At 40.3% G+C, this 27,623-nt stretch overlaps 3 protein-coding genes across 7 annotated transcripts in view; 1 reads left to right on the top strand and 2 right to left on the bottom strand.

The window, feature by feature from the left end:
- MOB4 (MOB family member 4, phocein) overlaps window positions 1-20,238 on the bottom strand; it is a 41,972-nt gene extending 21,734 nt beyond the window's left edge. The window contains exons 1-2 of one of the 2 annotated variants that reach the window (XM_010860902.1): window position 20,238; window positions 2,575-2,637 (exon numbers count right to left, since the gene is read on the bottom strand). In XM_010860902.1, the coding sequence (XP_010859204.1) occupies window positions 2,575-2,601 (27 nt within the window). In that variant the 5' untranslated portion in view covers window positions 2,602-2,637; window position 20,238. Of the gene's footprint in view, window positions 1-2,574; window positions 2,638-6,113; window positions 6,233-20,237 lie in introns of those variants that run through there. The other variant, XM_010860901.1, reaches the window with a different exon arrangement.
- On the bottom strand, window positions 18,899-21,403 carry HSPE1 (heat shock 10kDa protein 1). The gene is made up of 4 exons (XM_010860903.1): window positions 20,966-21,403; window positions 20,238-20,402; window positions 19,224-19,313; window positions 18,899-19,144 (listed from the first exon to the last, which is right to left on the bottom strand). The coding sequence occupies exons 1-4, from the start codon at window positions 20,966-20,968 to the stop codon at window positions 19,094-19,096; spliced, it is 309 nt and encodes a 102-aa protein (XP_010859205.1). The 5' UTR covers window positions 20,969-21,403; the 3' UTR covers window positions 18,899-19,093.
- The window catches only part of HSPD1 (heat shock 60kDa protein 1 (chaperonin)), a 10,426-nt gene continuing 3,969 nt past the window's right edge, over window positions 21,167-27,623 (top strand). Inside the window, exons 1-8 of one of the 4 annotated variants that reach the window (XM_010860904.1) lie at window positions 21,331-21,403; window positions 21,620-21,879; window positions 22,543-22,718; window positions 23,677-23,929; window positions 25,243-25,325; window positions 26,077-26,172; window positions 26,570-26,663; window positions 26,927-27,095. In XM_010860904.1, coding sequence (XP_010859206.1) covers window positions 22,545-22,718; window positions 23,677-23,929; window positions 25,243-25,325; window positions 26,077-26,172; window positions 26,570-26,663; window positions 26,927-27,095 — 869 coding nt within the window. In that variant the 5' untranslated portion in view covers window positions 21,331-21,403; window positions 21,620-21,879; window positions 22,543-22,544. Of the gene's footprint in view, window positions 21,404-21,494; window positions 21,880-22,542; window positions 22,719-23,676; window positions 23,930-25,242; window positions 25,326-26,076; window positions 26,173-26,569; window positions 26,664-26,926; window positions 27,096-27,623 lie in introns of those variants that run through there. The other 3 variants (XM_010860907.1, XM_010860905.1, XM_010860906.1) reach the window with 3 other exon arrangements.

Genomic DNA, 27,623 nt, shown 5'->3' with positions numbered 1-27,623 from the left:
AGCCCCAACTAAGACCCAGTGCAGCCTAAGTAATTAAAGTAGGTGTTGATATGGAAAAAAAAAAAAAGGTCTAGTACTGACATAAGCAGACTTATAGACCAATGGAATTGAACAGAGGAACTAGAAATAAACCCTCACATAAAGTTAAATTATTTTTGACAAGAGTGTCAAAAACCATTCAATGAGGAAAGGATAGTCATTTTTAAGTATACAGTTCTGTGGCTTTCTTGTATTCACAACATCGTGCAACCAAAGAAAAGCCCTGGACCTAACGGCTTCACTGGCGAATTTTACTAAATATTAAAAGAACTAACATCAATCCTTCTCAAAGTCTTTCAAAAAAATTGAAGACAACAGCATATTTCCTAACTCCATTATAGCAGCATTCCTGATACCAAAGCCAAATTAAAATACTCTAAGAAAACTAGAAACCAATATTCCTTGTGAACACTGATGCAAAAATCCTAGCAAATTCAGCAGCAAATTAAAATGATTATACACCATAATCAAATGAGATTTATTCCTTGAACAGAAGGATGGTTCAACATACAAAAACTGATCAATACAATACACCATGTTAACAGAATGGGGGGTGGGGGGGAACAACACAATGATCTCAATTGGTACAGAAAAACATTTGACAAAATTCAACATCTTTTTATGATAAAAATACTAAAAAACTTAAAATAAGAGGAAACTAACTCAACATAATGAAGGCCAAATATGAAAAACACACAGCAAACATCATACTTAATGTGGAAGAGACTGAAAGCTTTCCATTAAGATCAGAAATAAGATAAGGATGCCTGCTGTTGCCACTTCTATTCAAAATAGTATTTGAAATTCCAGCCAGAGTAATTAGGCAAGAAAAAGAAATAAAAGGCATCTAGATTAGAAAGGAACAAGCTGTTTGTAAATGAAATAATCTCATATGTAGAAACCCAAAAGATTTCACAAAAAAAATTGTTATTAGGACTAATAAATTCAGCATAGCATCAGAACAAAACTCTACTTTAAAGGGAAAAATATCTGCACATTTTTCCTCTTAACTTTTGCCAATTTCCACACACAGAACTCCAGATTTTATTTCCAAATCCTCCATAAGGCCTCTTTACTAACCTATTAAATATTTGTTTATTGAACAACACATTTTTTTTTAAACAATACATTCTTAAAAGGCAAAGGGCAAAGCCATTCAATCATCAGTACTCTTCTATTTCCTGTGCTAAGTATCTAAATACTATACTGAATCCATTCTAAAGGTTTTTAATGTTTCTGTTAAAATTATTAAATGTTTGGGGGCAGGGGCTTCACAGCACGGCTCTCAAGATCTTAGTTCCCTGACTAGGGATCAAACCCATGCCCTCCGCAGTGGAAGCACCGAGTTCTAACCACCAGATCACCAGAGAAATCCCTGTCAAATTTTTACTACTCAAAGAATTCAACTGTATTTTTATTTTGTTTTCCAATATTTTTAAACAACACAATAAATCCAAATAGCTATCTACTTTAACTATCTAGCTAACAAAATCGAACAGCCTTGACTAATATACTAGCACAGCCAATTTCAGTCATCCTTTTATTAACCTTTAATGTGATTTTTAAGAATTAGCTATGGAAACTTTTTTCTCCCAGTTTCCAGATTTTATTCATTTGGGATTAATTTTTTTTTTTTTTTTTAAACCCAACATAGTATACAATACGGTTCTCAGTAAAAATGCTTAAAAATCTCCTGAGGGGTTTTTCAAACCAAACATGCTATCACCTGCTGGATAATCACAGTCTTAGTGAGCTATTTGGTAGTGGAAACAAATTTTCAAATACATTGGAGGGAGACAAAGGTAGTAGTAGTAACTATGGGAATTCCCTGACAGTTCCCTGGAGAGTGGTTAGGACGTGGTAGTCTTACTACCAGGGTCCAAGATTCAATCCCTGGTCAGGGAACTAAGATCCTGCAAGCCAAGCATGTTCTCTAATGTTCAATTACCAAATGAATAATGAGTACACTTTACTTCTTTATACTTGTATTATTCTACTTAAGCATTCAATTATTTGTGAATTAAATTCGGAGAAGGTAATGGCACCCCACTCCAGTACTCTTGCCTGGAAAATCCCATGGACGGAGTGGCCTGGTGGGCTGCAGTCCATGGGGTCGCTAGGAGTCGGACACGACTGAGTGACTTCACTTTCACTTTTCACTTCATGCATTGGAGAAGGAAATGGCAACCCACTCCAGTGTTCTTGCCTGGAGAATCCCAGGGACGGGGGAGCCTGGTGGGCTGCCATCTATGGGGTCGCACAGAGTCGGACACGACTGAAGCGACTTAGCAGCAGCAAAGTCAAATTTTATACCCTAATTTGGTATATTTTAATAGATAATAAAATGTATTTAAGTTTGATGATAGTTTAATATGCCATCTTAAAACAAAATGAGGTTTGATAAAAGTTTTAAGCAGGCACCCCAATAATTCCATGGATTCTGGTTTGTGCTAAAAGATATAGGAATACTTAACTATGCCAAGGGAGATAAAATGCTTAGGTTATTGGAGTTGCAAAAGAAACTATTATTATTACCTGCTGAACAGCAAGTGTACTGTCCATTTCATCAAAGGATTCATCAGGCCAATTATAGAAATCCTATAAGAAAAAATGTCATGGTTAAAGCATATACAAAGTTACAAAGAAGATGCAATACTATTATGATTAATTTCAATTCTTAACAAAGATCCAAAGTTATACCAGGGGAGAAGAAAAATTCTCATATTTTAAACAATGTGATTATTAGTAAGTAAAAGAAATTTTATTCAATGTTTTAAATGAACACCAAGATTTTATTTAACTGAATTCTAAGTTAGTTTTCTCAACCATAGACCCCTCAAATATGGCTCTCAGAAACCTTTCATGTGTTATTAATTGACAAGTCCGGCACAACTTTGTTTGTGGTGGTTAAATATTTTTCCAAAAGTTCTAATGAAAAAAAATATCCAGGCAGTAAAAAACTTCATCAGTTTTTACCCAAAGAGAATAGCTAGAATAGCAGTTACTACTCCATTAAGTATTATTTAAGATGGATATTATAATAAATTACAATTCTAATTGCAAATGATGTTTTAAATTTCTAAATCAAAATGTGAGCACCATCAAAAATGAATCATTTAAAAAGAACAACCTACTTTTCAAAATTTTATTTATTTTTTGGTTGTGCTGGGTCTTCGTTGCTGCACTCGGGCTTTTTCTAATTGCAGAGAGCGGGGGCTGTGGTTTCGGTAGTTGCCACAGGTGGGCTCAGGAGTTGCAGATCCTGGGCCTCTAGCACACAGGTTCCATAGTTGTGGCACGTGGGCTTAGTTGCTCTTAAGCATGTGGGATTCTCCTGAATCCGGGATGCAATCTGTGTCTCTTCCATTATCAGCAAGTGGACTCTTCACCACTGAGCCACCAGGGAAGCCCGGCAGCCAGGCTTAATCACTGGACTACCAGAAAAGTTCAAACAATCTTCTTTTAAGGGGAATATTTTTATGGATCACCTTGTACTGGTTCTGAACTGCTCTATAGATAGCCCAGTTCACAGACATTCACCGAAGTGTTCGTGACACATTGTAGGTATTCAATAAATGTCTGGGAAAAGGTAGTAGTAAACCAAAAATCTATAACCCTGCATCAGTCAACATGAATAAGTCTCTAAAAATTGGAGCAAACTGAAGAATACAGTGTTTGATATCACATTAATAAAAGTTTAATTGCAAAAGATATTTATAAATATAATGCATGTAACAGTAAAAAGTTTAAAGAAAAAAAAAAGGAATGATAATCACCATTACTGACTAGGAGTGGGTAGAAGACAGAAGAATGTGATACAGAAGGATTTAACTATATTAGTAATGTCCTAGTTCTGAGAGTACGTGATGGGTATGGTATACCATTTAAGTGTCTTAAGCATTTCATATCTTTTCTTTTTTAATATTTGCCTATTCTGAATGAAAATGAACTAAATTTATTTTAAAAGTTAAGACATAAAAATGACTTTCTGGAAATTGTTTTAGGATGTCTCTTCCTAGATATTATCCACATATTATTAGAAAGTAGTTTTAAAATTCTTCCTGATTTGTAGTGACAAATGTTTCTATTACTACACTTTGCAAATTTTTTCATTTTTAAAAAAATAAAAAATAGTTTGTATTCTTTTTAAAATATTAGAAAACACATATAGTAATACATAGAAAAGATGTAAAAAGTTAATTTAGAATTAAATGCTTGCCTCATACTTAAAACACTTAAAAGAGGAGCCAAAAATCCAGCTTAATGAACATTCTCATCTAATTCAGTAAAACATTTACTGAAAAACAACTATGTGCCTATAATCCAACCTAACCAATTTAAAAAAAAGTAGAAAGATACTCTAATTCTAAATATATCATTTTAGAGTAGACCCATTTCAGGAAGGAAATCAGTGTGATATACAAAAGACAGGCAGAATGCTGCTTAAGTAGTTCTTTTTAAAAAATCCTAACCTTTTCTATTACATTTTATTTAACAACTGTGATCTATGACTATGTGGAAAAAAGCAAAAGAGCTTTCTATATGTGACTTATTCATAACATAGCAAATAGGCGTGTTACAATACTGAGTTAAAATCTATGATTGTCTATCCTTTCAAAATTAATAACTTTTGAATCAGTAAAAATGGATGATTCTTACGTGAGTACAAAAAATTCACTTCTAAATACAAAAATATAAAAGTTCATCATTTAAAACAATCAGAAATAATGTTTCCACAGAATGAGAATTAAAAGCATCTGAGAAAAGATCATTTATAAAGAAAGAAATTTTGGAAACAGTAAAAAGCACAAATAATATACAAATTCCAAGTAGGATGACCATAAAACTGCCAATAAAACTGACACAATAAAACATGACTATAAAAACAAAAGGCTTTCAAACTGAACTCTCTAAAATTCAGTACTAGAAGCAATTTGTGAAAAAGAAAAGGTCACTAGTGAACTAAGTACAAATCGAATATGGAGACTGTAACCTTTAGCAAAAGCAGTCTAATTTCTGGGCTTCAGTTTCCTTATCTGTAACATGGATCTGGGAAGATGCCTGGATCTAAAAGTTCCCTTTGAAAGGACATCCCTTCCCAAATTCTGTGCAAGGCATTAAAAATCTATTATCTGGCATAAGGTAGTAGCTGCACGGTTGCATCTGGTCCCCTACCCTGCTCGCCACCCCACACATACACTTACCTCTTTTTCTTTAAAATCACATTATAACATCTCTTCTGATTTTGGAGCATGTACCCAATTGCAAACCATTTCACCTGGCAGGTTAATCAGATGAGGTCTAACTACCCTATTTGATTTGTTTTAGGAATGTGAAGAGCACTCGTCTTTTGCAAATCCCAAGAATCAATACTGACACAAGGACCAACTCACCCCAAGTACCGCCCTACTAAAAGTTGATAAAATTATAATCAGTTCCTTCCTTATGCTTCACACATAATAACAAAGAAATTCAGAAGGAATGACATCTAACAAGTCCCAGCCTGATGATGAAAACTTGCTGGACCAGAGAACAGCTAGAGTGAGAAGTGGTCAAAAGCAAACAGCAGGAGGAGGATAAAGTGAATTATGGACTCCCGGAGCCGGCTAGACAAGCTGGATGTCAGGAGTCGGGCACGTCACAAGCCAGATAGGAACTGGAAGGCAGGACAAGGTAGGCTGTTTACACCCCTCCCACCCTAGCTGACCCTCATAGAACCTCAGGGTCTCCACCTGGCCGGCCGCACCCCTCAGACACTGGTCACTGGAGATCAGGCAAAAGGCGACAACAAGCAGTGGCTGCTAACAGGCTTTCCAGCCCGGGTCTCGGCCGCCCCCACGCACCCCTCACGCCCACCCTCCAGTCGGAGCTACGCAGGCCTCCCGGGCCGCCGCCGCCGCCTCAGCCAAACCGAGGGGCTGAGGCTCCGGAAGAGCAGGCCGGGCACCAGTGCCCGCGCCAGTCCGCCGGTCGCCCCCGGCCCATCCTCCTCTCAGAGGTATCCAGCTTCAAAGTGCGACTCTGCTCGGCACCAAGAGCCCCCTCCCCCTCCACTAAAGGTGCAGAGATAGTACCTGAGCCTTAGTACCCGGCCTGTTCCGCCTCAGCACAGCCGTCCCCTCCGCCATGACCATAGTGCCAGAGTCTGGGCGGCTGGAGTCGGTACCCGGATGTAGGGGACGGCTGCCTGCGCGGGGGGCGGGGCGGAGCGGCGTTCCTGGCCCGGGCGCCGGGGAGGGGCGACTGCTGACGGCACAGCCGTAGCCCGCGCGGGGCAGGGTGGGAGGAACCGGAGGAGTCCCTGAAAGGGCCAGCTGGCGGAGGGAGGGGGACAAGAAAAGGAACAGCCGACGACTCACTGACGACGAAGTGGAAGGAGGGAGAGACCCGGCTGCCAAGGAGTAGAGTGAGTAGCAAAGGGAATTCCGCCGGCCAGCGCAGAGAGCCACCATCCCCAAGTGGGAATGTGCAAATTCGGCGTAACGCGTTGTGCATCTCCTTGGGCTTAGTTAGTTAACTGGAAGAACGGAGCTTGCACAATGGCGACCGTTTCAGTTGTCCGTTGTGCAAGCAAATACTAGAGAAGCGTAAGTCTGTCCCGAAATCTGCCTAGATGTGCAAAGTGAAAAACAGGTCAGCAGTCTTGGAAAATTACACAGACTCTGCATGAAATCGACCAATTTCAAATCAAACTCGGGCTTAGAGTGTAAAACGGTATTTCCGCCATCCGCTAACTTCAAAGCCAAGGATCTTTCATTGACCACTTTGTGTAGATAAGAGACCCAGATTCCAATTATCTGGGGGTAGAGGGGACATCGGGTATTGTGTGTTAAGCAGACAAAATTAGCTTGTATTTTTTTGCAAGTCAGAAGCAGGAGGAGAAAATGAATGCCCCTTCATCGACGGTGGGTGTTGTACATCCCAGAATTTCAGTTTTTCTTTGTTGCAAGTTTTAAGTTTTCTCTTAAGTCATGGAATCACAGACGTATTAGCAAACTTTTTTTTGGTTCCTGCTTGGATATCTTAAAATGTTTGATCTGGGATGAGGGAGGCCTTAGGTTATCAGATGGGAAGACAGTTAAATTAGTAAACAATGCATATAGTAGGGTAATTTCCAAGAGAGGAAAGCATCAGATATCCCATCCATCAAGTACACCTAAAGGTGTATTAAGAATGCTGAGACATGTAACAGAGTCTCCAAAGATGAAAGCCAGGAGTGGATGAGAGGGTGGTTAAAATTAGTGCAAAGCTGAATAACTGTCATGACTTGGAATTTCGTTCAGAAGCATTTAATATGGGAAGCCTATTTGCCTTTAAATAAAGGTTTCTTCTTTCTGGAAGATGTAGAGACTGGTAACTTTTCAAGAGAAAGGACAACTCCATCACTAACTTATAAGTGCTAAAAATTTATTCATCCAACAAGTGTTTATTAAGCCCCACTGTGTGTTTGGCACTGAGGTAAAAGTATAAAAAGGCCCCATCCTTAAGGATAGATTAGATTAGAGTCTAGCAATGGAGACAGCCGTGCAAATCACCAGTTCTCTTAATAAATACAGTGAGAATCTAAGACAAGCAGCCCCTAAATGTTGCCACCCTAAGAGAGAGATGGGTGGATCTGTAGAGAGCAGATTCTTAGGTCTGTGGACAACCTCACCTCCCTTACTCCAAGGATTCAGTTATAATTTCCCGGATTGTGTGGTAGTCCCCAAGCTGTAAATATCAGTTACCTATAGTTGAAGGGGCTCATCTTAACATTATCTTAATTGTGTCTGATTCTTTGCGACCCCATGAATCACAGCACGCCAGGCCTCCCTGTCCATCACCAACTCCCAGAGTCTACCCAAACTCATGTCCATCGAGTTGGTGGTGCCTCATCCTCTGTCGTCCCCTTCTCCTCCTGCCCCCAGTCCCTCCCAGCATCAGGGTCTTTTCCAGTGAGTCAACTCTTTGCATGAGGTAGCCAGAGTATTGGAGTTTCAGCTTCAGCATCAGTCCTTCCAGTGAACACCCAGGACTGATCTCCTTGCAGTCCAAGGGACTCTCAAGAGTCTTCTCCAACACCACAGTTCAAAAGCATCAATTCTTCGGCACTCAGCTTTCTTCACAGTCCAACTTACACCCATACATGACCACTGGAAAAACCATAGCCTTGACTAGACGGACCTTTGTTGGCAAAGTAATGTCTCTGCTTTTGAATATGCTATCTAGGTTGGTCATAGCTTTCCTTCCAAGGAGTAAGCATCTTTTAATTTCACGGCTGGTAGTAATACTTAAATACTGTTTAAACCCATCTTAAAAGAACAAAAGAAAATGGGAGTAAGTAGGTGTTAAATTCAGGAAGAAAATGCATATTCATCTCTTTGAAAAGTCTAATTGTGTTACATTGTGATGTCAATTCTGGCCTTGTTTACAGGAAGAACCTTGGTCTTTATGGTTGAAATGTTTCTAGCTCATAACCTTCACATTTTAATCTGACATTTAATCTGTCAGTCTGCAGATTGGAGGTCTGCAGACCTCCAAACAACAATAATTCTATAACCACAATTAATTTAGGGAGTGGGGGGAAGAAGAAAAGAGCATGATCAGTAATAACAGTAACATGTAAAAATGGGTTACTTGAATATTTTGGTTAAAGCAGTAGTTTTTTTTTAAAGGCAAGATGAACAAATGAAAATAACTCTGGACTGAGATTCAAGAAGTCTAAATTCTCTTCCTTGTTGACTGTAAGACTTTGAACAGTTTATCAAATAAAAGGGTTTGTGTGTTTGTAGCGGGGGTGGGGGGAATGAAACCAGTGCACAGCAGTTCTTTCCTTCTGCCTCATAAGAGTATGATCTTTTGGGGGCTTCCCTGGTGGTCCAGTGGTTAAGAATCCACCTTGCAACGCTGGGAACATGGGTTTGATCCATGGTCTCGGAAGATCTCACATACCATGGAGCAACCAAGCCCGTGGAGCACAAATACTGAGCCTGTGCTCTAGAGCACGTGAGCTGAAACTGCTGAAGCTCAGGCACCCTAGAGCCTGTGCTTTGCAACAGGAGAAGCCACTGCAGTGAGAAGCTCACAACTAGAAGCTCTCCGCAACTAGAGAAAGCCTGTCTGCAGCAATGAAGACCCATTGCAGCAAAAATTAATTAATTTTAAAGTCTCTCAAAAGTTTTAGAAGAAAATACTCTGTAAATCCAAAAATCATAAGCAATTTCAAAACCATCTATGCAATATGAAATCCTCCTTGGGGAGGTTTAAAATCCAGCTAAATTAGTGAATGCCCATTGTGTTTGGGCACTGAGCAAGAGCTGAGAACCATGAATAAGATGTATAAGCTCCTTTCTTCAAAAAGTTTAAAAATGAATAGGAAAGGAGGATATGTAAATTACTATACTACAGACAAAATGTCTTTGGTTGATGGTTGCCTGTTTGCTATCCACACTCCTGGACACATGCTCTTTGCGAAGAGACTTTACTGTTGCTCGGTATTCATCTCTCCCAATTTGAGCAGGGAAAGGTAAACCCATCTTTAGCTGAGGGATAAATCCTTGTTGGCCTAAGCCAATGTTTGAAGGGTGAGCATATGACTCCATTTTAGCTTAAGGAGCTATGAAAAGATACCTGATGGAGCACTTTGGGGAAAGGTTTTCTTGCTCTTGAGGAGACAGTAAAAGAGATAGTCCCTTTTTTGTGCCGCTGAACCTTGTCAAGTCTGGGGCTGCATCAACCCTCTTGACTTGAAGGAAGCCAGCCTAAGAGCAAAGCTGATGCACTGACCAATGCATGAAGTACTTGAAATGTGCCATGAAATAGCATTTATTGAGGGCATTTCATAGAGGCAATTTCGTTCCAGGCCAAGCAAAATTGAAGCAGCAGTAAAGTATGGAGATGTATGTTCACAGCTGAACAAAAAGTAGTTATATATGTAGTTTTGTACATTTTTAACATATTATTTGAAAATTCATTTCTCTTCATAAAAATTGTTATGGACAAAATTTTTTGAATTTATAAAGTTCAAACAAGACAATTTTGACTACAAATAAGTGAGATACTCAGCTTCCATAGCACTTCATTTTTATCTCTAGAATATTTGACCAATTAGTGGTTGTGGTAGCCAGTTGCCAAGATGTCCTCCAGTGATTATCATCTCCTCAGTGTGAGAGACAACCAAATGAAGAACACCTTTGGTTCTCTCACACACTGAATAGGGCGGACCTGTTTAATCAAAATAGGACACTTTGAAAATGATGTTGTGTGACTCCTGATGTTAGGCCATAAAAGACATTGTGCCTTGCTCTCTCAGCTCACCTCCCTTGGGTAAGCTAAGACGCTGTCATGTGTGAGGATCCTCAAGTTGCCCACAAGGGATCCACTGAAGCTCCTGCCAAAAGCAAGCATCAACTTGCCAGCAAGAGTAACCATCTTGGAAGTATAACTTGCAGATCCCAGTCAAACCTTTGGCCGATGGTAGCCTCATTAAAATTTGGGATAAGCAGATCCCAAATTTCTGATGTCCAGATACTGTGTGAGATACTGTTGTTTTAAGCCACTAAGTTTGGGATGATTTGTTAAGCAGCAGTAGATAACTAATACAGTAGTTGCTGAATCTTCAGGAAGGAAAGATATGATCAGAAGACAGAAGTCACAACAGACAGTTATCATTTCCTTTTTTCCATAGGGCACCTAATGTCTTTCATGAAGTTAGGAGCATTTTCTACCTTTATTTTCTAGATGACACCAGTTTCTAAAATTATGTTATTAATTTAATTGTTTACTTCTGCCCATTTATTCACAACAAACTCTGGAAAATTCTTAAAGAGATGGGAATACCAGACCACCTGACCTGCCTCTTGAGAAACCTACATGCAGGTCAGGAAGCAACAGTTAGAACTGGACATGGAACAACAGACTGTTTCCAAATAGGGAAAGGAGTGTGTCAAGGCTGTATACTGTCACCCTGCTTATTTAATTTCTTTGCAGAGTACATGAGAAACGCTGCGCTGGCTGAAGCACAAGCTTGAATCAAGATTGCAGGGAGAAATATCAATAACCTCAGATATGCAGATGACACTGTGCTTATGGCAGAAAGCGAAGAAGAACTAAAGAGCCTCTTGATGAAAGCGAAAGAGGAGTGAAAAGTTGGCTTAAAGCTCAACATTCAGAAAACTACCATCATGGCATCTGGTCCCATCACTTCAAGGCAATTAGATGGAGAAACAGTGGAAACAGTGACAGACTTTCTTTTGGGGGGGACTGAAATAACTGCAGATGGTGACTGCAGCCATGAAATTAAAAGATGCTTACTCCTTGGAAGAAAAGCTATGACCAACCTAGGCAGCATATTAAAAAAGAGAGACATTACTTTGCCAACAAAGGTCCGTCAAAGCTTTGTCTAGTCAAAGCTATGGTTTTTCCAGTAGTCGTGTATGGATGTGAGAGTTGGACTATAAAGAAACCTGAGCGCCAAAGAATTGATGTTTTTGAACTGTGGTGTTGGAGAAGACTCTTGAGAGTCCCTTGGACTGCAAGGAGGTCCAACCAGTACATCCTAAAGGAAATCAGTACTGAATATTCATTGGAAGGACTGATGCTGAAGCTGAAACTCCAATACTTTGGCCACTTGATGTGAAGAACTGACTCATTGGAAAAGACCCTGATCCTGGGAAAGGTTGGAGGCAGGAGGAAAAGGGGACAACAGAGAATGAGATGGTTGGATGGCATCACCGACTCAATGGAGACGAGTTTGAGTAAGCTCCAGGAGCTGGGGATGGACAGGGAAGCCTGGCGTGCTGCAGTCCATGGGGTCGCAGAGTCGGACATGACTGAGCGACTGAACTGAACTGTACTGATTTTATTCATCCCTGTATCTCTAGTGCCTAAGACAGTGAATGGGGAGTTCCCTAGTGGTCCAGTGGCTTAGACTGCAGTCTCAGTGCTGGGGGCCTGGGTTTGATTCCTGGTCAGGGAACTAGATCCCGCATGACATAACTAAGAGTTTGCACTTGCAACTAAGACCCAGTACAGCCAAATAAATTTAAAAAAAACTTTTTTAAATGAATGACTTAAAAATACTGTAATAAATTGGTCTTTTGAAATAAGAAGTCAGAAAAGTAAGTACCCACTGATGTTTTTTCCAAGTCAAATCTCTAGGCAAAATGAGACTGAAAAGTGTTTTCTAAGAGTTTGGCTAAATTTTAACATCTTAAAGAAAGAGGCTTAACTTGTAAGACAAGGGTTTGGATCCATTTCTTATCTCTTATAACAGGAAAATCTCAAGATTGAAAAAATACAAAAACCAAAAACCATAAAAATACCTAAAGAAACTATGGAAGAACCTTCTATTGGAGACTTTTCAGAGTTTGAAATAATAACTAGAAGCTATAATGGAAAATTTTATTTATTCAGCTATACCAAAATGACTTCCTGCAAATTCAAAGCATAAAAGAAATCAAAGTCAAATTATAAACTGAAGGAAAAAACTTACCACAAAGAACCAATTTCCGTGAATAATAAGGATATCAAATCATAAAAGGCCAGTTACCCAGTAGGAAAGTGAGCAGCAAATATTAACAGTCAATAGGAACAGTTAACAGGAAAGAAAATAGAGATGGCTCTTAAACACATGAGAACACCCTTATCCATAAAGATAAATTAAAATGATTTCTTTGGAAAAATAAAAATTCATAACATCCTATATTATTGAGAGTGGGAGGAAATCAACAATCTCATACATTGCTGGTAAGATTATTAATCGGTAGAACTTCTCTGAAGGGCAACTTGAAGATGTTTGTGTGTGTGTGTGTGTGTGTGTGTATATGATTAAGGTTCACATAACTGTTGACATGGGCTTCCCAGGAGGCTCAATAGTAAAGAATCTGCCTGTCAATGCAGAAGACGCAGGCTCAATAACTGCATCAGGATGATCCCCTGGAGAAGTAAATGACAACCCACTCCTAGAAAATCCCATGGATAGAGGAGCCTGGCAGGCTGTATAGCTCATGGGGTTGCAAAAGAGTCAGATACAACTTAGCAACTAAGTAACAATGACCCTTTGAACATAGCAATTTCATGCCCAGCAGTTTATCTTAAAGATATAAAATCTATGCAAATTTTTATTTATTTCAGAATTATTTCTAGGATCCTAAGTTTAGAATTTAAATATCAATCAATAGGAAATGCTTAAATTTAGGTTCATCCATATAATGAAACATCATACAGCTATAAGGAGAATGAAAACTTTTATATGTACTTTATAGATTAATTCCTAAGACAAAATTGTTAATACAAAAAATAAAAATAAAAGGCAAGGTGCCAATTGGTGTGTACAGAATATTTTACTTTTGAAAAGTATATATATATTTCATATGCATGAGATACATATGTATACACACACAAATACATATGTATACATAAAACACCCCTGGAAGAAAGAATAGAAACTGTAATACCAGTGCCTCGAGGGATGGAACCAGGTGGCTACTACACAGGGATGAGAAGGAATCTTTTCAATGTACATCCTTTTGAATTTTTACCTACATACACATTGCATGCTTTCATGATCAGTCACTTCAGTCATGTCTGACTTGTGACCCCTGGGCTGTAGCCCCCCAGGCTCCTCTGTCCATGAGATTATCTCAGCAAGAATACTGGAGTGGGTTGCCATTTTCTTCTCCAGGAGATCTCTCCCACCCAGGGATCAAACCCACATCTCTTGCATTGGCAGGCAGATTCTTTACCACTGAGATACCTGTGAAGCCCACAAACAGATTATCTAGTTTTAAATATTAATACAACTAAAGTTTAAGAAAAAAAAAATCAGGCTTGACTCAAAATGTTAAGGAACATCTAGTGGCCCTTTTTTTTTTTTTTACAGTTAATTCTTAAACCCTGAGAGGTTGAGATGATTTGTCAACTATCACATAACTACTATTTTCTGGGCTCCAAAATCACTGCAGATGGTGATTGCAGCCATGAAATTAAAAGACGCTTACTCCTTGGAAGGAAAGTTATGACCAACCTAGACAGCATATTAAAAAGCAGAGACATTACTTTGTCAACAAAGGTCTGACTAATCAAGGCTATGGTTTTTCCAGTGGTCATGTATGGATGGATGTGAGAGTTGGACTATAAAGAAAGCTGAGGGCCGAAGAATTGATGCTTTTGAACTGTGATGTTGGAGAAGACTCTTGAGAGTCCCTTGGACTGCAAGGAGACCCAACCAGTCCATCCTAAAGGAAATCAGTCTTGGGTGTTCATTGGACGGACTAATGTTGAAGCTGAAACTCCAATACTTTGGCTACCTGATGCGAAGAGCTGACTCATTGGAAAAGACCCTGATGCTGGGAAAGATTGAGGGCAGGAGGAGAAGGGAACGACAGAGGATGAGATGGTTGGATGACATCACCGACTCAATGGACATGAGTTTGGGTGGACTCCGGGAGTTGGTGATGGTTAGGGAGGCCTGGCATGCTGCGATTCATGGGGTCGCAAAGAGTTGGACACGACTGAGCGACTGAACTGACTGAATGACTATGTAAGCTACACAGGGTCTAGAACCTAGGTTTGATTGAGCTCTCTCATACAGATTGCTTAAGGGTTAAAAAAAAAAAAAAAAGGCATTTAAATAGACTTCACATAAATAAAAAGTTCTAAAGTCCATTTTGGTGTAGGTGCAGAGAAAACAGCAATTAACTTGCTGGATGAGGCATGACCTGGTATCATGCTGGAGAGCAATCTGCCAGCCCTTTGCTAAGTCACTTCAGTCGTGTCCAACTCTATGTGACTCCATAGACGTCAGTCCACCAGGCTCCCCTGTCCCTGGGATCCTCCAGGCAAGAACACTGGAGTGGGTTGCTATTTCCTTCTCCAGTGCATCAAAGTGAAGTTGCTCAGTCATGTTCGACTTAGCAACCCCATGGACTGCAGCCTACCAGGCTCCTCCATCCATGGGATTTTCCAGGCAAAAGTACTGGAGTGGGTTGCCATTGCCTTCTCCGCTGGCAGCCCTTACCCAGAAGTTAAAAATGCTCACAGCCAGGTAAGTGCACTATTGAGAGTACAGGGAGGAACTGCCATATAGGGTATCAAACAAATATATGTTTATATTGAAAACACTGTGATAGGATAGAGAAATCAATGGATCAGACTGCAAAATCCAGGAATGTTTGTTTAAAAATTTAATGTATGATAAACGTGACATCTCAAATTTGGGGGCAGGGGAGTGGAGGTGGGAAGAGTGGGTAATCCAATAAAGTTAACCATTGGTTAAAAAAAAAGTCAGACACATATACTGTACACTAAATGGATCAATGAATTACTTATATTTCAAAAAAAAAAAGTGTACTAGAAGAATGAGATTTTACTAGAAACAAAAACTGCACAAATTAGGAAACATGTGACAGATTCACAGCCCTAAAACCTTATAATCCATGTTGGTGGTAAAACAGAATGGTGTGCCCACTGTGGCAGTTTGGAGGATCCTCAAAAAGTTAAAAATAGAACTACCATAGTTCTTTCTATTCAGAAACCCCACCTCTGAGTATTTTTCTGAAAGAAGTAAAATCAGAATCTCAGAGAGAGATATATTAGCACTCTCATCTGAATTTGTAGCACTGTTTACAATTGCCAAGCTGTGGAAGCATCATGTCCACCTATTGTATGAATGGAGAAAACATGGTATTGCATACAATGGAATTATTACTCAGCTTTAAATACTTGACAACACAAAATGAACCTTGAGGACAATAAGCTAAGTCAAATAAGCCAATCATAGAAGGACAAAATACTGTATTCCACATACATGAAGTATCTAAAATAGCTGTAGAAGCAGAGACTAGGACAGTGGTTGCCAGGGACTAGGGGGAGGGGAAAATGAGTTTTTAATCAATGGGCATAAAGTTTCATTTATTCAATATTTTAATGTACACTTAAAAATCTGTTAAGGTGTATTTCATACTAAGTGTTCTTACTACAATAAAAAAATGAAAAAATACCTATTTTATAATGTCAATTTTTAAAATTAACTTTCTGTAAAGCATAGTTTCTGGAGCAATAGAGGAAAAAAATCATAATCTTGATAATGGTAACGACTTCCACAGCAGAATAGCACCCTGGTAATTTTATTCTCAATTTTTTAAAAAATTTTTTGTGTAGAATAGTGAAATGCAGACTTCGAAGTCAGACAAGGTTGAGTTCAGTTCCAACCTATGACTTAAAATTTATGTTACCTTGAGCAAGTTCCTCTACCTATCTGCATCCTTCTCCTGTGAGGCAAAGAACATCAAACAGTATTGCTATGATTACAGAGGTAAGTAGGATTTTATGTTAAGTCACTAGAACAATGCCTGGCAAGAACTCAAAAATGGTAAGGCCATCATTAAAATTCCAGTCAGAATTTTACCTGTTTTACCTTTCTCCTTACTATTTTCCTGTTGAACAAAAAGTAAATGCCAACACACCTCTCTAAAACACATGGGTCCACATCCCCAATTCCCAGATTTTGGGCCCAAATTTCTCATGCCAAAATTCTTTTCCCTATTAATTTTTAATATAATCTCACAATCTATAAAGTGATTCTTTAGCAGTTCTGCTAGACAAGGACAACTTCTCTGGTACAAAAAGAATCCTCCCATCCTTCTGATTTAGGTTATGGACAGAGCCCTGAAATTCTAAGATAGCAAGTAATTCCGAGGATGAATACGGTTTGTAAACAACTCTTAGATCTCAAAACGTTCGTATTTCCTTGGGTCCTGGGAAAACAATCACGAATGAGAAAGTCATAGACCTTGGACTGGATTCCTAATTACAGTTTACCGACCACATGGCCTTGAGTTAGTTTCTTCATTTCCTCTGTGAGTTCTCTCATTGCTAAAACAAATCTGTGCTTACAGGATTACAATCTACAGTGCACATTAGCTGTGCCTGGCACACAGTAGGAAACTGATGGCCCATATGGGTTCTGTAAAAATAGGCATTCCTTTTTTTAACCTAAATATGACAAAAAAGCCTTATACAGCAAAATGTCACTAACATTTCATAAATACTCAGTTCAGTTCAGTCACTCAGTCATATCCGACTCTTTGCGACCCCATGAATCGCAGCACACCAGGCCTCCCTGTCCATCACCATCCCCCGGAGTTCACTCAAACTCATGTCCATCGAGTCGGTGATGCCATCCAGCCATCTCATCCTCTGTCATCCCCTTCTCCTCCTGCCCCCAGTCCCTCCCAGCATCAGAGTCTTTTCCAATGAGTCAACTCTTTGCATGAGGTGGCCAAAGTACTGGAGTTTCAGCTTTAGCATCATTGCTTCCAAAGAAATCATAAATACACAAACATACTATTTTATTGATGAGGATATTATCAAAAGTTGAGATTATTCCTTTATCACTTAAAATTTAGACTTTGATTCCACAAGACAAATATGGAATACAACTTTTAAAAGACATTATCATAGACTAGCTTATGAGCAACCAAAACTAGAAAACAGATTTGACTGCAAGGCAAAAATTGCTGGTAGCTGAGAGACAGTCAAGATTAGGAGTTGGTACTGAACTCCAGTGTAGGATTGTTTGGGTTCAAATCTTAATTCTCCTGGCTCCTAAATCAAGCTATTTGTCCAGTTCTCTGTTTCCTATTTGTTAAAATCAATCAACTGTATACTAGATAACCTAATTGTCAGACACTTTTAGGTACCCCTTCCCTTTTTCCAGTTGTTATCTGAAATAATGTCTATCACGTGCTTAGAACGGGCTGACAAAGCAAAGGCCCTAATGGTTTAGACAGCATGTAAATGTATATAGACTACCTATTCCAAATCAAGCAATGGCAACCCACTCCAGTACTCTTGCCTGGAAAATCCCATGGATGGAGGAGCCTGGTGGGCTGCAGTCCATGGGGTTACTAAGAGTCTGGCACGACTGAGCGACTTTACTTTCACTTTCATGCATTGGAGAAGGAAATGGCAACCCACTCCAGTGTTCTTGCTTGGAGAATCCCAGGGACAGGGGAGCCTGGTGGGCTGCCATCTGTGGGGTCACACAGAGTTGGACATGACTGAAGCGACTTAGCAGCAGCAGCAGCAGCAGTTTCCTGTTATTACTTAACCCCCTTTGTGCCTCACCTTCCTTATATGCAAGATGTGACTGATGGTACTTGACTCATATGCTCTTGAAAGATTAAGCCATGTGATATATGACAAGTATCTACAACAGTAGCTCACACCTAGAAAATGATCCTTAAGTGTTAGATATACTGTCACTCGGTGCCTAGCCTGGAATTTACAAGGTACTCAGCCAATGTGAGCTATTACACCCTACCTTGCTTGGATTTCTAACTAGTGAAAATGTTCATTAAGGTTTTCAAAATATAACTTAAATAAGACATATGATACTAGATTTGCATAAGTGAAGAACTATACTTAAATGTTTGATATATATGAAGTCAGAATGTTGCTACTTGTCTTCTCCTTAGAATGTTGTTAGCATAAATCCATGGCTTTGAATCAGCATCAACTATATACTTAGTAAAGTTAACCTCAACGTGAAAATTGAAAACCTTGTTTTCCAGTTCTCTGCAGGTTACCTCTATCTGGCCCCACATAAACCATGAACCCTAAAGCAACTGTAAAGCATGTGTCAGTTGCTCAGTTGTGTCTGACTCTTTGCGACTGCATGTACTGTAGCCTGTCAGGCTCCTCTGTCCATGGATTTGCCAGGCAAGAATAGTGGAGTGGGTAGCCATTCCCTTCTCCAGGGGACCGACCCAACCCAGGGATTGAACCTGGGTCCCCTGCACTATAAGCAGAGTCTTTACCATCTGAGCCACCAGGGAAGCCCAAGAACCATCTTAAATCACTAAATAAAAATTAACCATTGATTTATGTATTTTTATTTGGAAATGTTTATACCAGTACAGTGAAACTAAATTTTAGACACTGGATGTCATTAGCTTGGACATCGTTAGTTTATTATAAAAGAGAAACATGGAAATTATTTACATGATGAAAGATTTCAGAACTTCAGTGGAATGGGCAGCTTCACGTGATGCCATTTCAATAGTGACTTATTTCAGTCGACATATTTCCCAAGAATGTCACCATCTCTAAATAAGAAATAATCCTGCAAACAGAGAAACCATTAGTTAAGAAAACTAATAGCAAATATTTAACCTATCCTTAATATTATGAAGTTTACACACCTTGTCATCTAGAACTACTTTGGTGCCTCCATATTCTGGGAGAAGAACTTTATCTCCAACTTTCACACTAACTGGTTGAATCTCTCCACCCTTAAGAAAACAAGGATGTTTATTAGTAAAGACGTTTAGTTAATCAAACCAAATATTTACACTTTTATTATTAATCAACTGCGCACTGCAATCAGATGTTTAAAAAGGGCTTTGGTGGCCAAGTGGTATAATTTATAGTCATGGTTCTTCACTCAAAAATATCACTGTAGAGGTACACTTTGAAATAAGGCACACACAGTGGCTTCAACTAAAACATGATTTCAGTTTAAAGGGTCAAAGAATTATACTGGGAAAAGTAACTTTAAGCTATTTAATCGTTAAATATTAACATACTTGAAGTAATATGTTACTTCACAACCAAGTGAGGTAAACCAGTTTTAAAACCGTATGTACAATAGTCATGTTCAACTTCTTTCAACACTTAAAAACTTAATTCTCTGACTTTGGAATATATACTTCATTTACTTTTGCGATTCAGTTTCTGTTCCTCCAAAGCAGATTTAGGGAAGAGGGACTGAAGTAGAATGCCCAAAATCTTCCAATTCCTAACTCCAGAATAGCCCCTTGCTAGAACTTTCTTAGCGGTACCTGGAACAATGCAATGAAGCTGACACTTTCAGAAGTCTGAGGTCTAACCCTCAGTTGGAGACTAACTGGAAGGCCAGTTCTTACACGCAAGACAAAGTGATTAGGACTAAAGGATTAGGGCAATTTCAGTGTGTTAGAGGTCAGACTAAAAGTTCAAATTTATACCTACTGATTTTAATGCCGTGTAACTCTTCTCCATCATATACACTAAGGTTTTTTGTTTTTTTTTTTCTTCCCTGATTACAATTATTTTTGCTGAAAGCAGATTAGTTGTGAACCCACTGGGGAATGATCTTTTTAATAATAACCAAGGCTCCCTACCGCCCGCCCCCCACATTTCACATAAAAATGAGTTCCATTTCAGTCCGCATTTACCTTTCCTTTAGAGCCTGATCCAACAGCTACCACCGTTGCTTGCAATACTTTTCCTTGTGATTTTTCTGGAAGCATAATCCCTCCTTTGGTTACAGTTTCGGCCGCACTTCTTTCAACTAATACTCGGTCAAAGAGGGGAAGAAACTTTCTAAATGCCTGTCCTGCCTTTGGAGAGAAAAACGTTAAATTTGAAACACAATGTATTCTAAACAGGCCACATGTGGCTTTCAAAGATAACGCCAATGTTCAGATTTTCCATTCAAAGCAAACACCTCTGAACATTCAGTTCTAAATCCCGCGTTTAATTTCCCACTCCTATGAGTGTTAGGGGTCGTTGTTGCTCCTCAGGTCAGCAGCCAGACAAGCTTCAAGGACAAGCTTAGTTTCTTCCAAGGTCAATCCTTCCAAGGATTTTCTGTAAATTGTCATTAAACACTTAAGTCCCTCTACCTGTGGCCACGCTTTTTTCAAGACCATTACATACCCACCAAGGTCCCGCAGGAGGCGTGCGTCGGGATTCCCGCCCCCCGACCCACGCGCTGCTTCACACTCGGGTGCAGAGAGCCCTGCTCGGAGGAAAGGGTCGGCGGGGTCTCGCCTCTCCAGGGCTTGGGCGGGCGCGGGTCTCTGACCTCTACTCCTCCCACGAGGCCCAAAGGAAATCGCCTGCTAGCCATGAGCCCCAGACCAACCCGGGTGCGCCGGCCTTCAGCCCATGCGAGACTCACCATGACTCCGGCTGCCGCAGTTCGTACTCTGCTCTCACGCCACAGGCAAAAGGAGAGACCTGCTGTCGGACCCTCCGGACACGTGAACGCGAAAAAAAACTGACCAACGCGCAGGCGCGCTCGCTCCCGCCCAGCCCCTCCCCGCGAAAGGGGGGTGGCCGCACCAGCGCGCACCCCTATTCGTTTCCTGGGTTCTGCGCAGACCACTGACGCGCGGACCCGGAGGCGGAAGAAAAGAGCAACTCTTTCTAGGCTTTTCTAGGCCGCCAGCTTAGGTGAAAGTACTAACCCTTTGCACCCCCTCCCGGAAATGACGCGTTTGACCCTTGACCCACATAGAGCCAGGCTCTTTCCGGAACGTTCTGGAACGGCGCGCAGCCCGGGAACTAGCCTAAGCGAGCCGGAGAGGGCTGAACCCGCTGGCCTGGCCCGGCGCGGGTAGGGAGGGGCGGGACTGGCGCGCGGAGCGTGCAGATTGCAGGGCCCAGGCGGCCGGGAAGGGGTGGGCACCGCCCGCAGGCGCGCTGCGGAGGGGCGGGGGGAGCGGCGGAGGGAGGGGACACGGGCTCATTGCCGTGCGCGCCCTGCACTCTGTCCCTCACTCGCCGCCGACGGCCTGTCTCGTCACCCGCACGTCGCGCCGCTGCCCCGCAGGTACGCGCCCGCTCCGCGCCGCCTCACCCGTGCGTTTCGGACTCCGGAGCCGTCCTTCCCCTCTCCGTTGAGCCGGTCCGCCGGCGAGAGCCAGAGCTCCCCCCGGCGCCGCAGGCCCGGGCCCGCTGAGCCAGGCCTCGTGGGTGCACGCGGGGGCCCGTCACGTGCGGCGTGGATCGCTCGCCCAGCCGGGCACAGCAGGGAAGGCTTGCCCACGAGTGTGCGCGGAGTCGGGCGATTGTATTCACATCGATCCTCCGGTGAAGGCTTTTGTGCTTGTGGTCGAGTGTAGGGTGCCAGGGAGGGTGGTCGCAGCGTGTGGGAGCGGCTTTTGGCCTGGGGGACTGCTGGGATATGGCATCTCCACCTTTGACCTTGCTTGGCTGTCCGGATGGAAAGACACGTGGGGCCACTGGGAGTGGGCCCGGCCGCCGCCCCCAGCATCGTGGCCTTGCCCGCTGCTCTGATACAGTAGCCCCGAGTGGATACATGAAGACACATTTTAGTAAACGGATTTTTGCAGCGTCAGGAGTATTTTCCTTCCCTTGGTCACTTGGGTTTATAACTTGCCCCTTTTTTGTAGACTTGGATTTCCAGGGGACATTTGCAGCTGATTTGCTCTCAAGGCCATTTTAGCGGTGAAATATTAACTCATTTTTAGCGTAGGAAGTAATAGCCGTGGGGAAGAAGAAGAGCGTACATTTTTTCTGTAGGTCAGGCATGGGGCGACCTCTTAAAGATTGCACTAGTAGCCGGTGTTGTGGGGGCGGTGGCGGGTTCCGAGGCCCAGGTATCGTGGATGCCAGACGTCAGCCCAGTTCATTTCTGATATTTCTCGTTTTGTTGCATGGGTGTCATGTTTGTGTTGTAACCCCACGGGTAGTGGTAGTATTGTCCTGATGATCTGTCTGTTTTTCCTTCAGAAATGCTTCGATTACCCGCAGTCCTTCGTCAAATGAGGCCAGTGTCCAGGGCACTGGCTCCTCATCTCACTCGGGCTTATGCCAAAGATGTAAAATTCGGTGCAGATGCTCGAGCCTTAATGCTTCAAGGTGTAGACCTTTTAGCCGATGCTGTAGCCGTTACTATGGGGCCAAAGGTATTCTTATTTTGTTGTAATTTATAGTATTGTTAAGGAGTAACATTTTGCCGATGGCAAGAGTCACGCCAAGCTATTAAACAGTTCTTAGATATTCATAAACTGCTTGTGCCAAATTTGTGAAACTATTTTGTACAAAGTGTGATGTAATCAAGTGGTAACTCCTAGCTTAAGATGGATGGTTATACTCAAGGTAGAATTAATCTCCCTTGCCTGCTTGAGTTAAATTTTGGATCCTTTCCCAGTAGTTAGTACTAGGCATAGGTGGAAGAATGTAACATCCACAGTACCTTAAGTATGAGCTTTTAAGTCTCATTTAACGAAGAGATTGGTGAATAAGGAGTAACAAGTAAATTGAAGAGATCTCTTCATGGATCGTACTGGGTGGAGCGATGCTTCAGTTCAGGCTGAAGACAATACAAATATCAAAGTGATCCAACTGAGCAAAGTAATGGCATTTGCATGCCTCACAAGAAGCAGCTTTGGTTCAAGCCACCAGTACTGTTTGCATCATATTTTAAGATTTAATGTTGAACAACTCAGGAAGGCTGCACTGTTCTTGTCTTGCCATTGGTATTTTAGAAACTAAATTTTAAAATAAGTTCAAAAGTGACTTTTCACATTATTATTATAGCAGGCACTGAACAAATCTTAAATATGAATTATGTGGTCTGGAATTTCATTATAATCCCCCAAGGTAATGTTGGTTAAGTCTTTAGAAATTTTGTCTCTTACAACATCTCATCCAAGGTTATGCACTTGGCAATGAAGTCATTTTGTCTGTAAGAACATTGATGAACTTGCCCTTGAGATTCATGCAGCAGGTCTGATAAAAATGATCAGATGTTGCATTGAGGTTTTAAAGTAATTGCCTATTATGAAAAATGCTCTTTTTATTTTAAGCTAAATAGTACTTAGCGTGTGAATCTGTGGCATTTTTTTCCTTCTGCAATTATAGGGAAGGACAGTGATTATTGAACAGAGTTGGGGAAGTCCCAAAGTGACAAAAGATGGTGTGACTGTTGCAAAGTCTATTGATTTAAAAGATAAATATAAAAATATTGGCGCTAAACTTGTTCAAGATGTTGCCAATAACACAAATGAAGAGGCGGGGGATGGCACCACTACTGCTACTGTACTGGCACGCTCTATTGCCAAGGAAGGCTTCGAGAAGATTAGCAAAGGTGCTAACCCAGTGGAAATCAGGAGAGGTAGGAATGTCTCTCTTCATTGTCACCACAGTGTTTTGAACTGTCAGGTTATCTGTTAAATTATATTAGAAAGTTGATTCTTTCTTGTTTCTCCTGTCTCCTAAAAATTTTTTTAAATCTTTAAAAAAAAAAAATGCCTAAGTAGTGATTGAATTCCTGACTATGGGATGGGCATTGTGCTAGGTGGCAAAGAGGAGACTGACTAAGATGCTTGTGCCCTGTGTCCACAGTCATCCATCCCTGTGTCATTGTCCCCTGGCTCATTTCTCCCCCAAACCAAGTTTATTGTAAGTTGCAGCATGTACTGTGTATTTCTAAAGCAATAAGTTCAAGAAAATGTCACCCAGGATATCAGAATGGGTTTTTATTTTTTATAAAGCAGTTTCTTCTTAACAGCACATATTATGTTATGAGTCTGAATTTTGTTTGTTATTACTTGTTTGGGGGAGTTAGGCCACAGTTTAAAGATCTCCTCAGCATGGAATTGCTGTCTGTTTCTGGGGTGTATTACCAGCCACATGTAGGAGACATAAACTAGGAGGCACATGAGAGTAAAGGGAGATACTATTAATAATTTGTGAAAACTGACTTAGGCTTCCGAAAATGGGATGAGGTATCATCTCATCTATTTCAGTGTTTGAGATCCAAATGAATGTGTCTCATTAAAAGCAGTTTGACCCAAAGAAAGTCATTGTTATTACAAATTGCTCTCAATTATTTTTGCGAAGTAACGTTTCTCAAAATAAGGAAAGAGCTAGCATTGGTCTCAGTTGAAAAGACTATTCTCTCATAAATAAATCCGTATTGTGGTGACATTGAATGTTAAAGGTGGTTGTTCATAAATTACATATTAAATGAGGAAATTTCAGCCAGTTAAAAACTTGCAGGGGTATAGCCACAAGAAAGTCCTTATCCTTGACAGTTACACTTGTTGAAAATAAGGGACTGTAATCCATTTTGGTCCTTTGTGTCCTTCAGTGGAGGGGAAGTCTGCTGGATGACCCTGTAAGAAATGATTCAATCGGGAAAGATTTACATAGAATGAGTTGAATGGTGAGATTCTTGAAAGTGTACACTTTTTTTTTTAATGCAGTTTTTAAAAATAATTTTGGCATTGTGGTACTTCATTTATTAAAGTTTGTGTTTCATTGCATGCCATCCAACTGCCTTGTGATTAGGAAGAGTACTGGTACAGAAGCATTGAGGCATTGATACACTTAACATGAGGCATTGATACACTTAACATGAATCAGAATTTTAGTTGACATGGAGCCATGAGGGAATAAGCATTGTAATACGTGTTCTTGAACCAGGTGTGATGTTAGCTGTTGATGCTGTAATTGCTGAACTTAAGAAGCAGTCTAAACCTGTGACAACCCCTGAAGAGATTGCTCAGGTATGGATTTTTAAAGTAACATGATTTTATCCTATAATTACACAACAGTGTCAGGATAACAGTATTACCCAGTCACCAACATTTGAAGCATTTTTCTCACTGCTAGAGATTTGAAAAATCCCCCCACCAGGGATTGAACCTCTGCAGTGGAACATGGTGTCTTAACCCCTGGACCACCAGGAAGTCCCCATAATTTGAGTCTTAATGAGTTGTCATTTTAGTTCTGCGTGACTGAGTAAAAACTCATTTGTGTGGAAAATGTTATTTGGCTGTTTATCAAACATGAATAATTTAATTTTCTAATATTGCCACATTTGCCAAGGGAAAAAAGGATAACGGGTCGTTAGGCTCTTTCTTTCTTTTTTTTGCCACCCTGCCTGGCTTGTGGGACCTAGTTCCCCAACCAGGGATGGAATCTGGGCCCCTGCAATGAAAGTGGCAAGTCCTAACCGCTGGACCACAAGGGAATTCCCTCTTTTTTCTTTTTGTTTAAAAGAATAATTGTGTGTTTATTTCATTTCTTTCAAAAATAATTAGAAAATAATCAAATTTTTTAAAAATTGCAATGGGATCAGTTATTCATTAGAATTATTATGCTTAAAATCCCCTCTGCCTGTCTCACCACCACCATCACCCTGCCTCTAGCATCCCACCAAGGATATATCAGTTGGAAGTTAATGAGAAAAGGGAGGGGAGTGATTGAGGAATATAGCCTTACCTTTAATTTGAAAGAGTAATTTGATTATTTCAGGTTGCTACAATTTCTGCAAATGGAGACAAAGAAATTGGCAACATCATTTCTGATGCCATGAAAAAAGTTGGAAGAAAGGGTGTTATCACAGTAAAGGTAAGTTTGTTTTTAATGATAGATGGAAACAGATGTCTGATAATCTGAGTTTTACAAGTACAAAAATTTGATCTACATATGTTTCCAAAAGTGTATTCTGTTTCATTCCTTCGCAGGTAACACTGGCACCTGTGCAGAATAATGTGCTCATTGTGTTTGGGTGAATTATTAACCTATGGCTTTGGATGTAAATGCGTCCTGATTTAGATGATATTGGCTTCTAGCTGTAAAAAATTAGTTCAAATACATATTCTTGCAAAAGTGGAGTTGGATGCCCTGGGATATTTGCATAATTCTATCTGAATTCCTTATGAGAAGTGGGGACTACTTATTAATTGGTTTGAAACTAGTCTTTGTGTAATGAAATTCACATAACGAATTCTTTGACTTTTCATAGGATGGAAAAACACTGAATGATGAATTAGAAATTATTGAAGGCATGAAGTTTGACAGAGGATATATTTCTCCATACTTTATTAATACATCAAAAGGTAAGAGCAAATGGGTAACTGAATTTTTTTTTTAAGCATAGTTTAATATGTGACACCCTGAGGACATTTGTCAGTGTCATACCTCAAAAGTAAATTCATGTGTTCCAAATGTTCGTGTGTATGAGAAAGAAAAACATGAACTGATCAGTCACTTTAAAAAAGTGTACTGGAACTTTGCTCTAGTGGTTTTTCATTTAAATTAAACTGCAGACATTTTCAGCAGAATGGCCTCAAGTTGGTGAGAAATGTTCTTTGCTTTTCAGGTCAGAAATGTGAATTCCAAGATGCATATGTTCTATTGAGTGAAAAGAAAATTTCTAGTGTCCAATCCATTGTTCCTGCTCTTGAAATTGCCAATGCTCACCGGAAGCCCTTGGTGATAATTGCTGAAGATGTGGACGGAGAAGCTCTAAGTACCCTTGTTTTGAATAGGTAATAGGCAGTGGTATTTGGTTTACATTTCTGGATGAAAGGCAGATATTTGTATTGGTGTTTGAAATCTCCTTTATGTACATTCTCCTTGAACCACTTGTGTTTGTATAATATTGGTGGGTGTCATGAACCTTTAGTCCAGTTATGATTCTGTCTTTTTTTAATAGGGTCCCTGAGTCCTTAATGTTTTATGTACCTTTTTATAAGATAGCCTAAGTATTTACAGTTGTTTTGAAGATAAATGGGTTTTTGGTTTTGTATTTTTTGCAAAAAAAGATTTATGGAAAAGATATATTCACAATTACAGTTTTTCATGAGGAGAGGTAAACAACTGCCATTCTAAATGTATCTGGCATTTGGCATTTTACATAATCTTCTAAAGGAAAAATTTTGTTAATGAATAGTCTAAAATAGAGAAATTGGTACTCAGGTTGGGGTCTATTAATTTTTTAGATCTATAATGTATTACATTTTACTTTAAGACAAAAATGTTAATGCTATAGACAGACTCTTAGGGGGGGGGGGTTT

This window comes from Bison bison, unplaced genomic scaffold (assembly GCF_000754665.1).
Source record: "Bison bison bison isolate TAMUID 2011002044 unplaced genomic scaffold, Bison_UMD1.0 scf7180017864471, whole genome shotgun sequence".
NCBI classification, from domain to species: Eukaryota; Metazoa; Chordata; class Mammalia; order Artiodactyla; family Bovidae; genus Bison; species Bison bison.
The sequence above is the reverse complement of the archived record's forward strand: the minus strand, read 5'-3'. Positions and strand labels throughout refer to the sequence as shown.

What these genes read in the sequence shown, in the direction of transcription:
- HSPE1 (XM_010860903.1), bottom strand. An exon ending in GATCAGGCTCTAAAGGAAAG is followed by an intron (nt 19,314 to 20,237) that starts GTAAATGCGGAC and finishes TGTTTTCTTAAG; the next exon opens with GGTGGAGAGATTCAACCAGT. An exon ending in AAGTAGTTCTAGATGACAAG is followed by an intron (nt 19,145 to 19,223) that starts GTGTGTAAACTT and finishes CTCTGTTTGCAG; the next exon opens with GATTATTTCTTATTTAGAGA.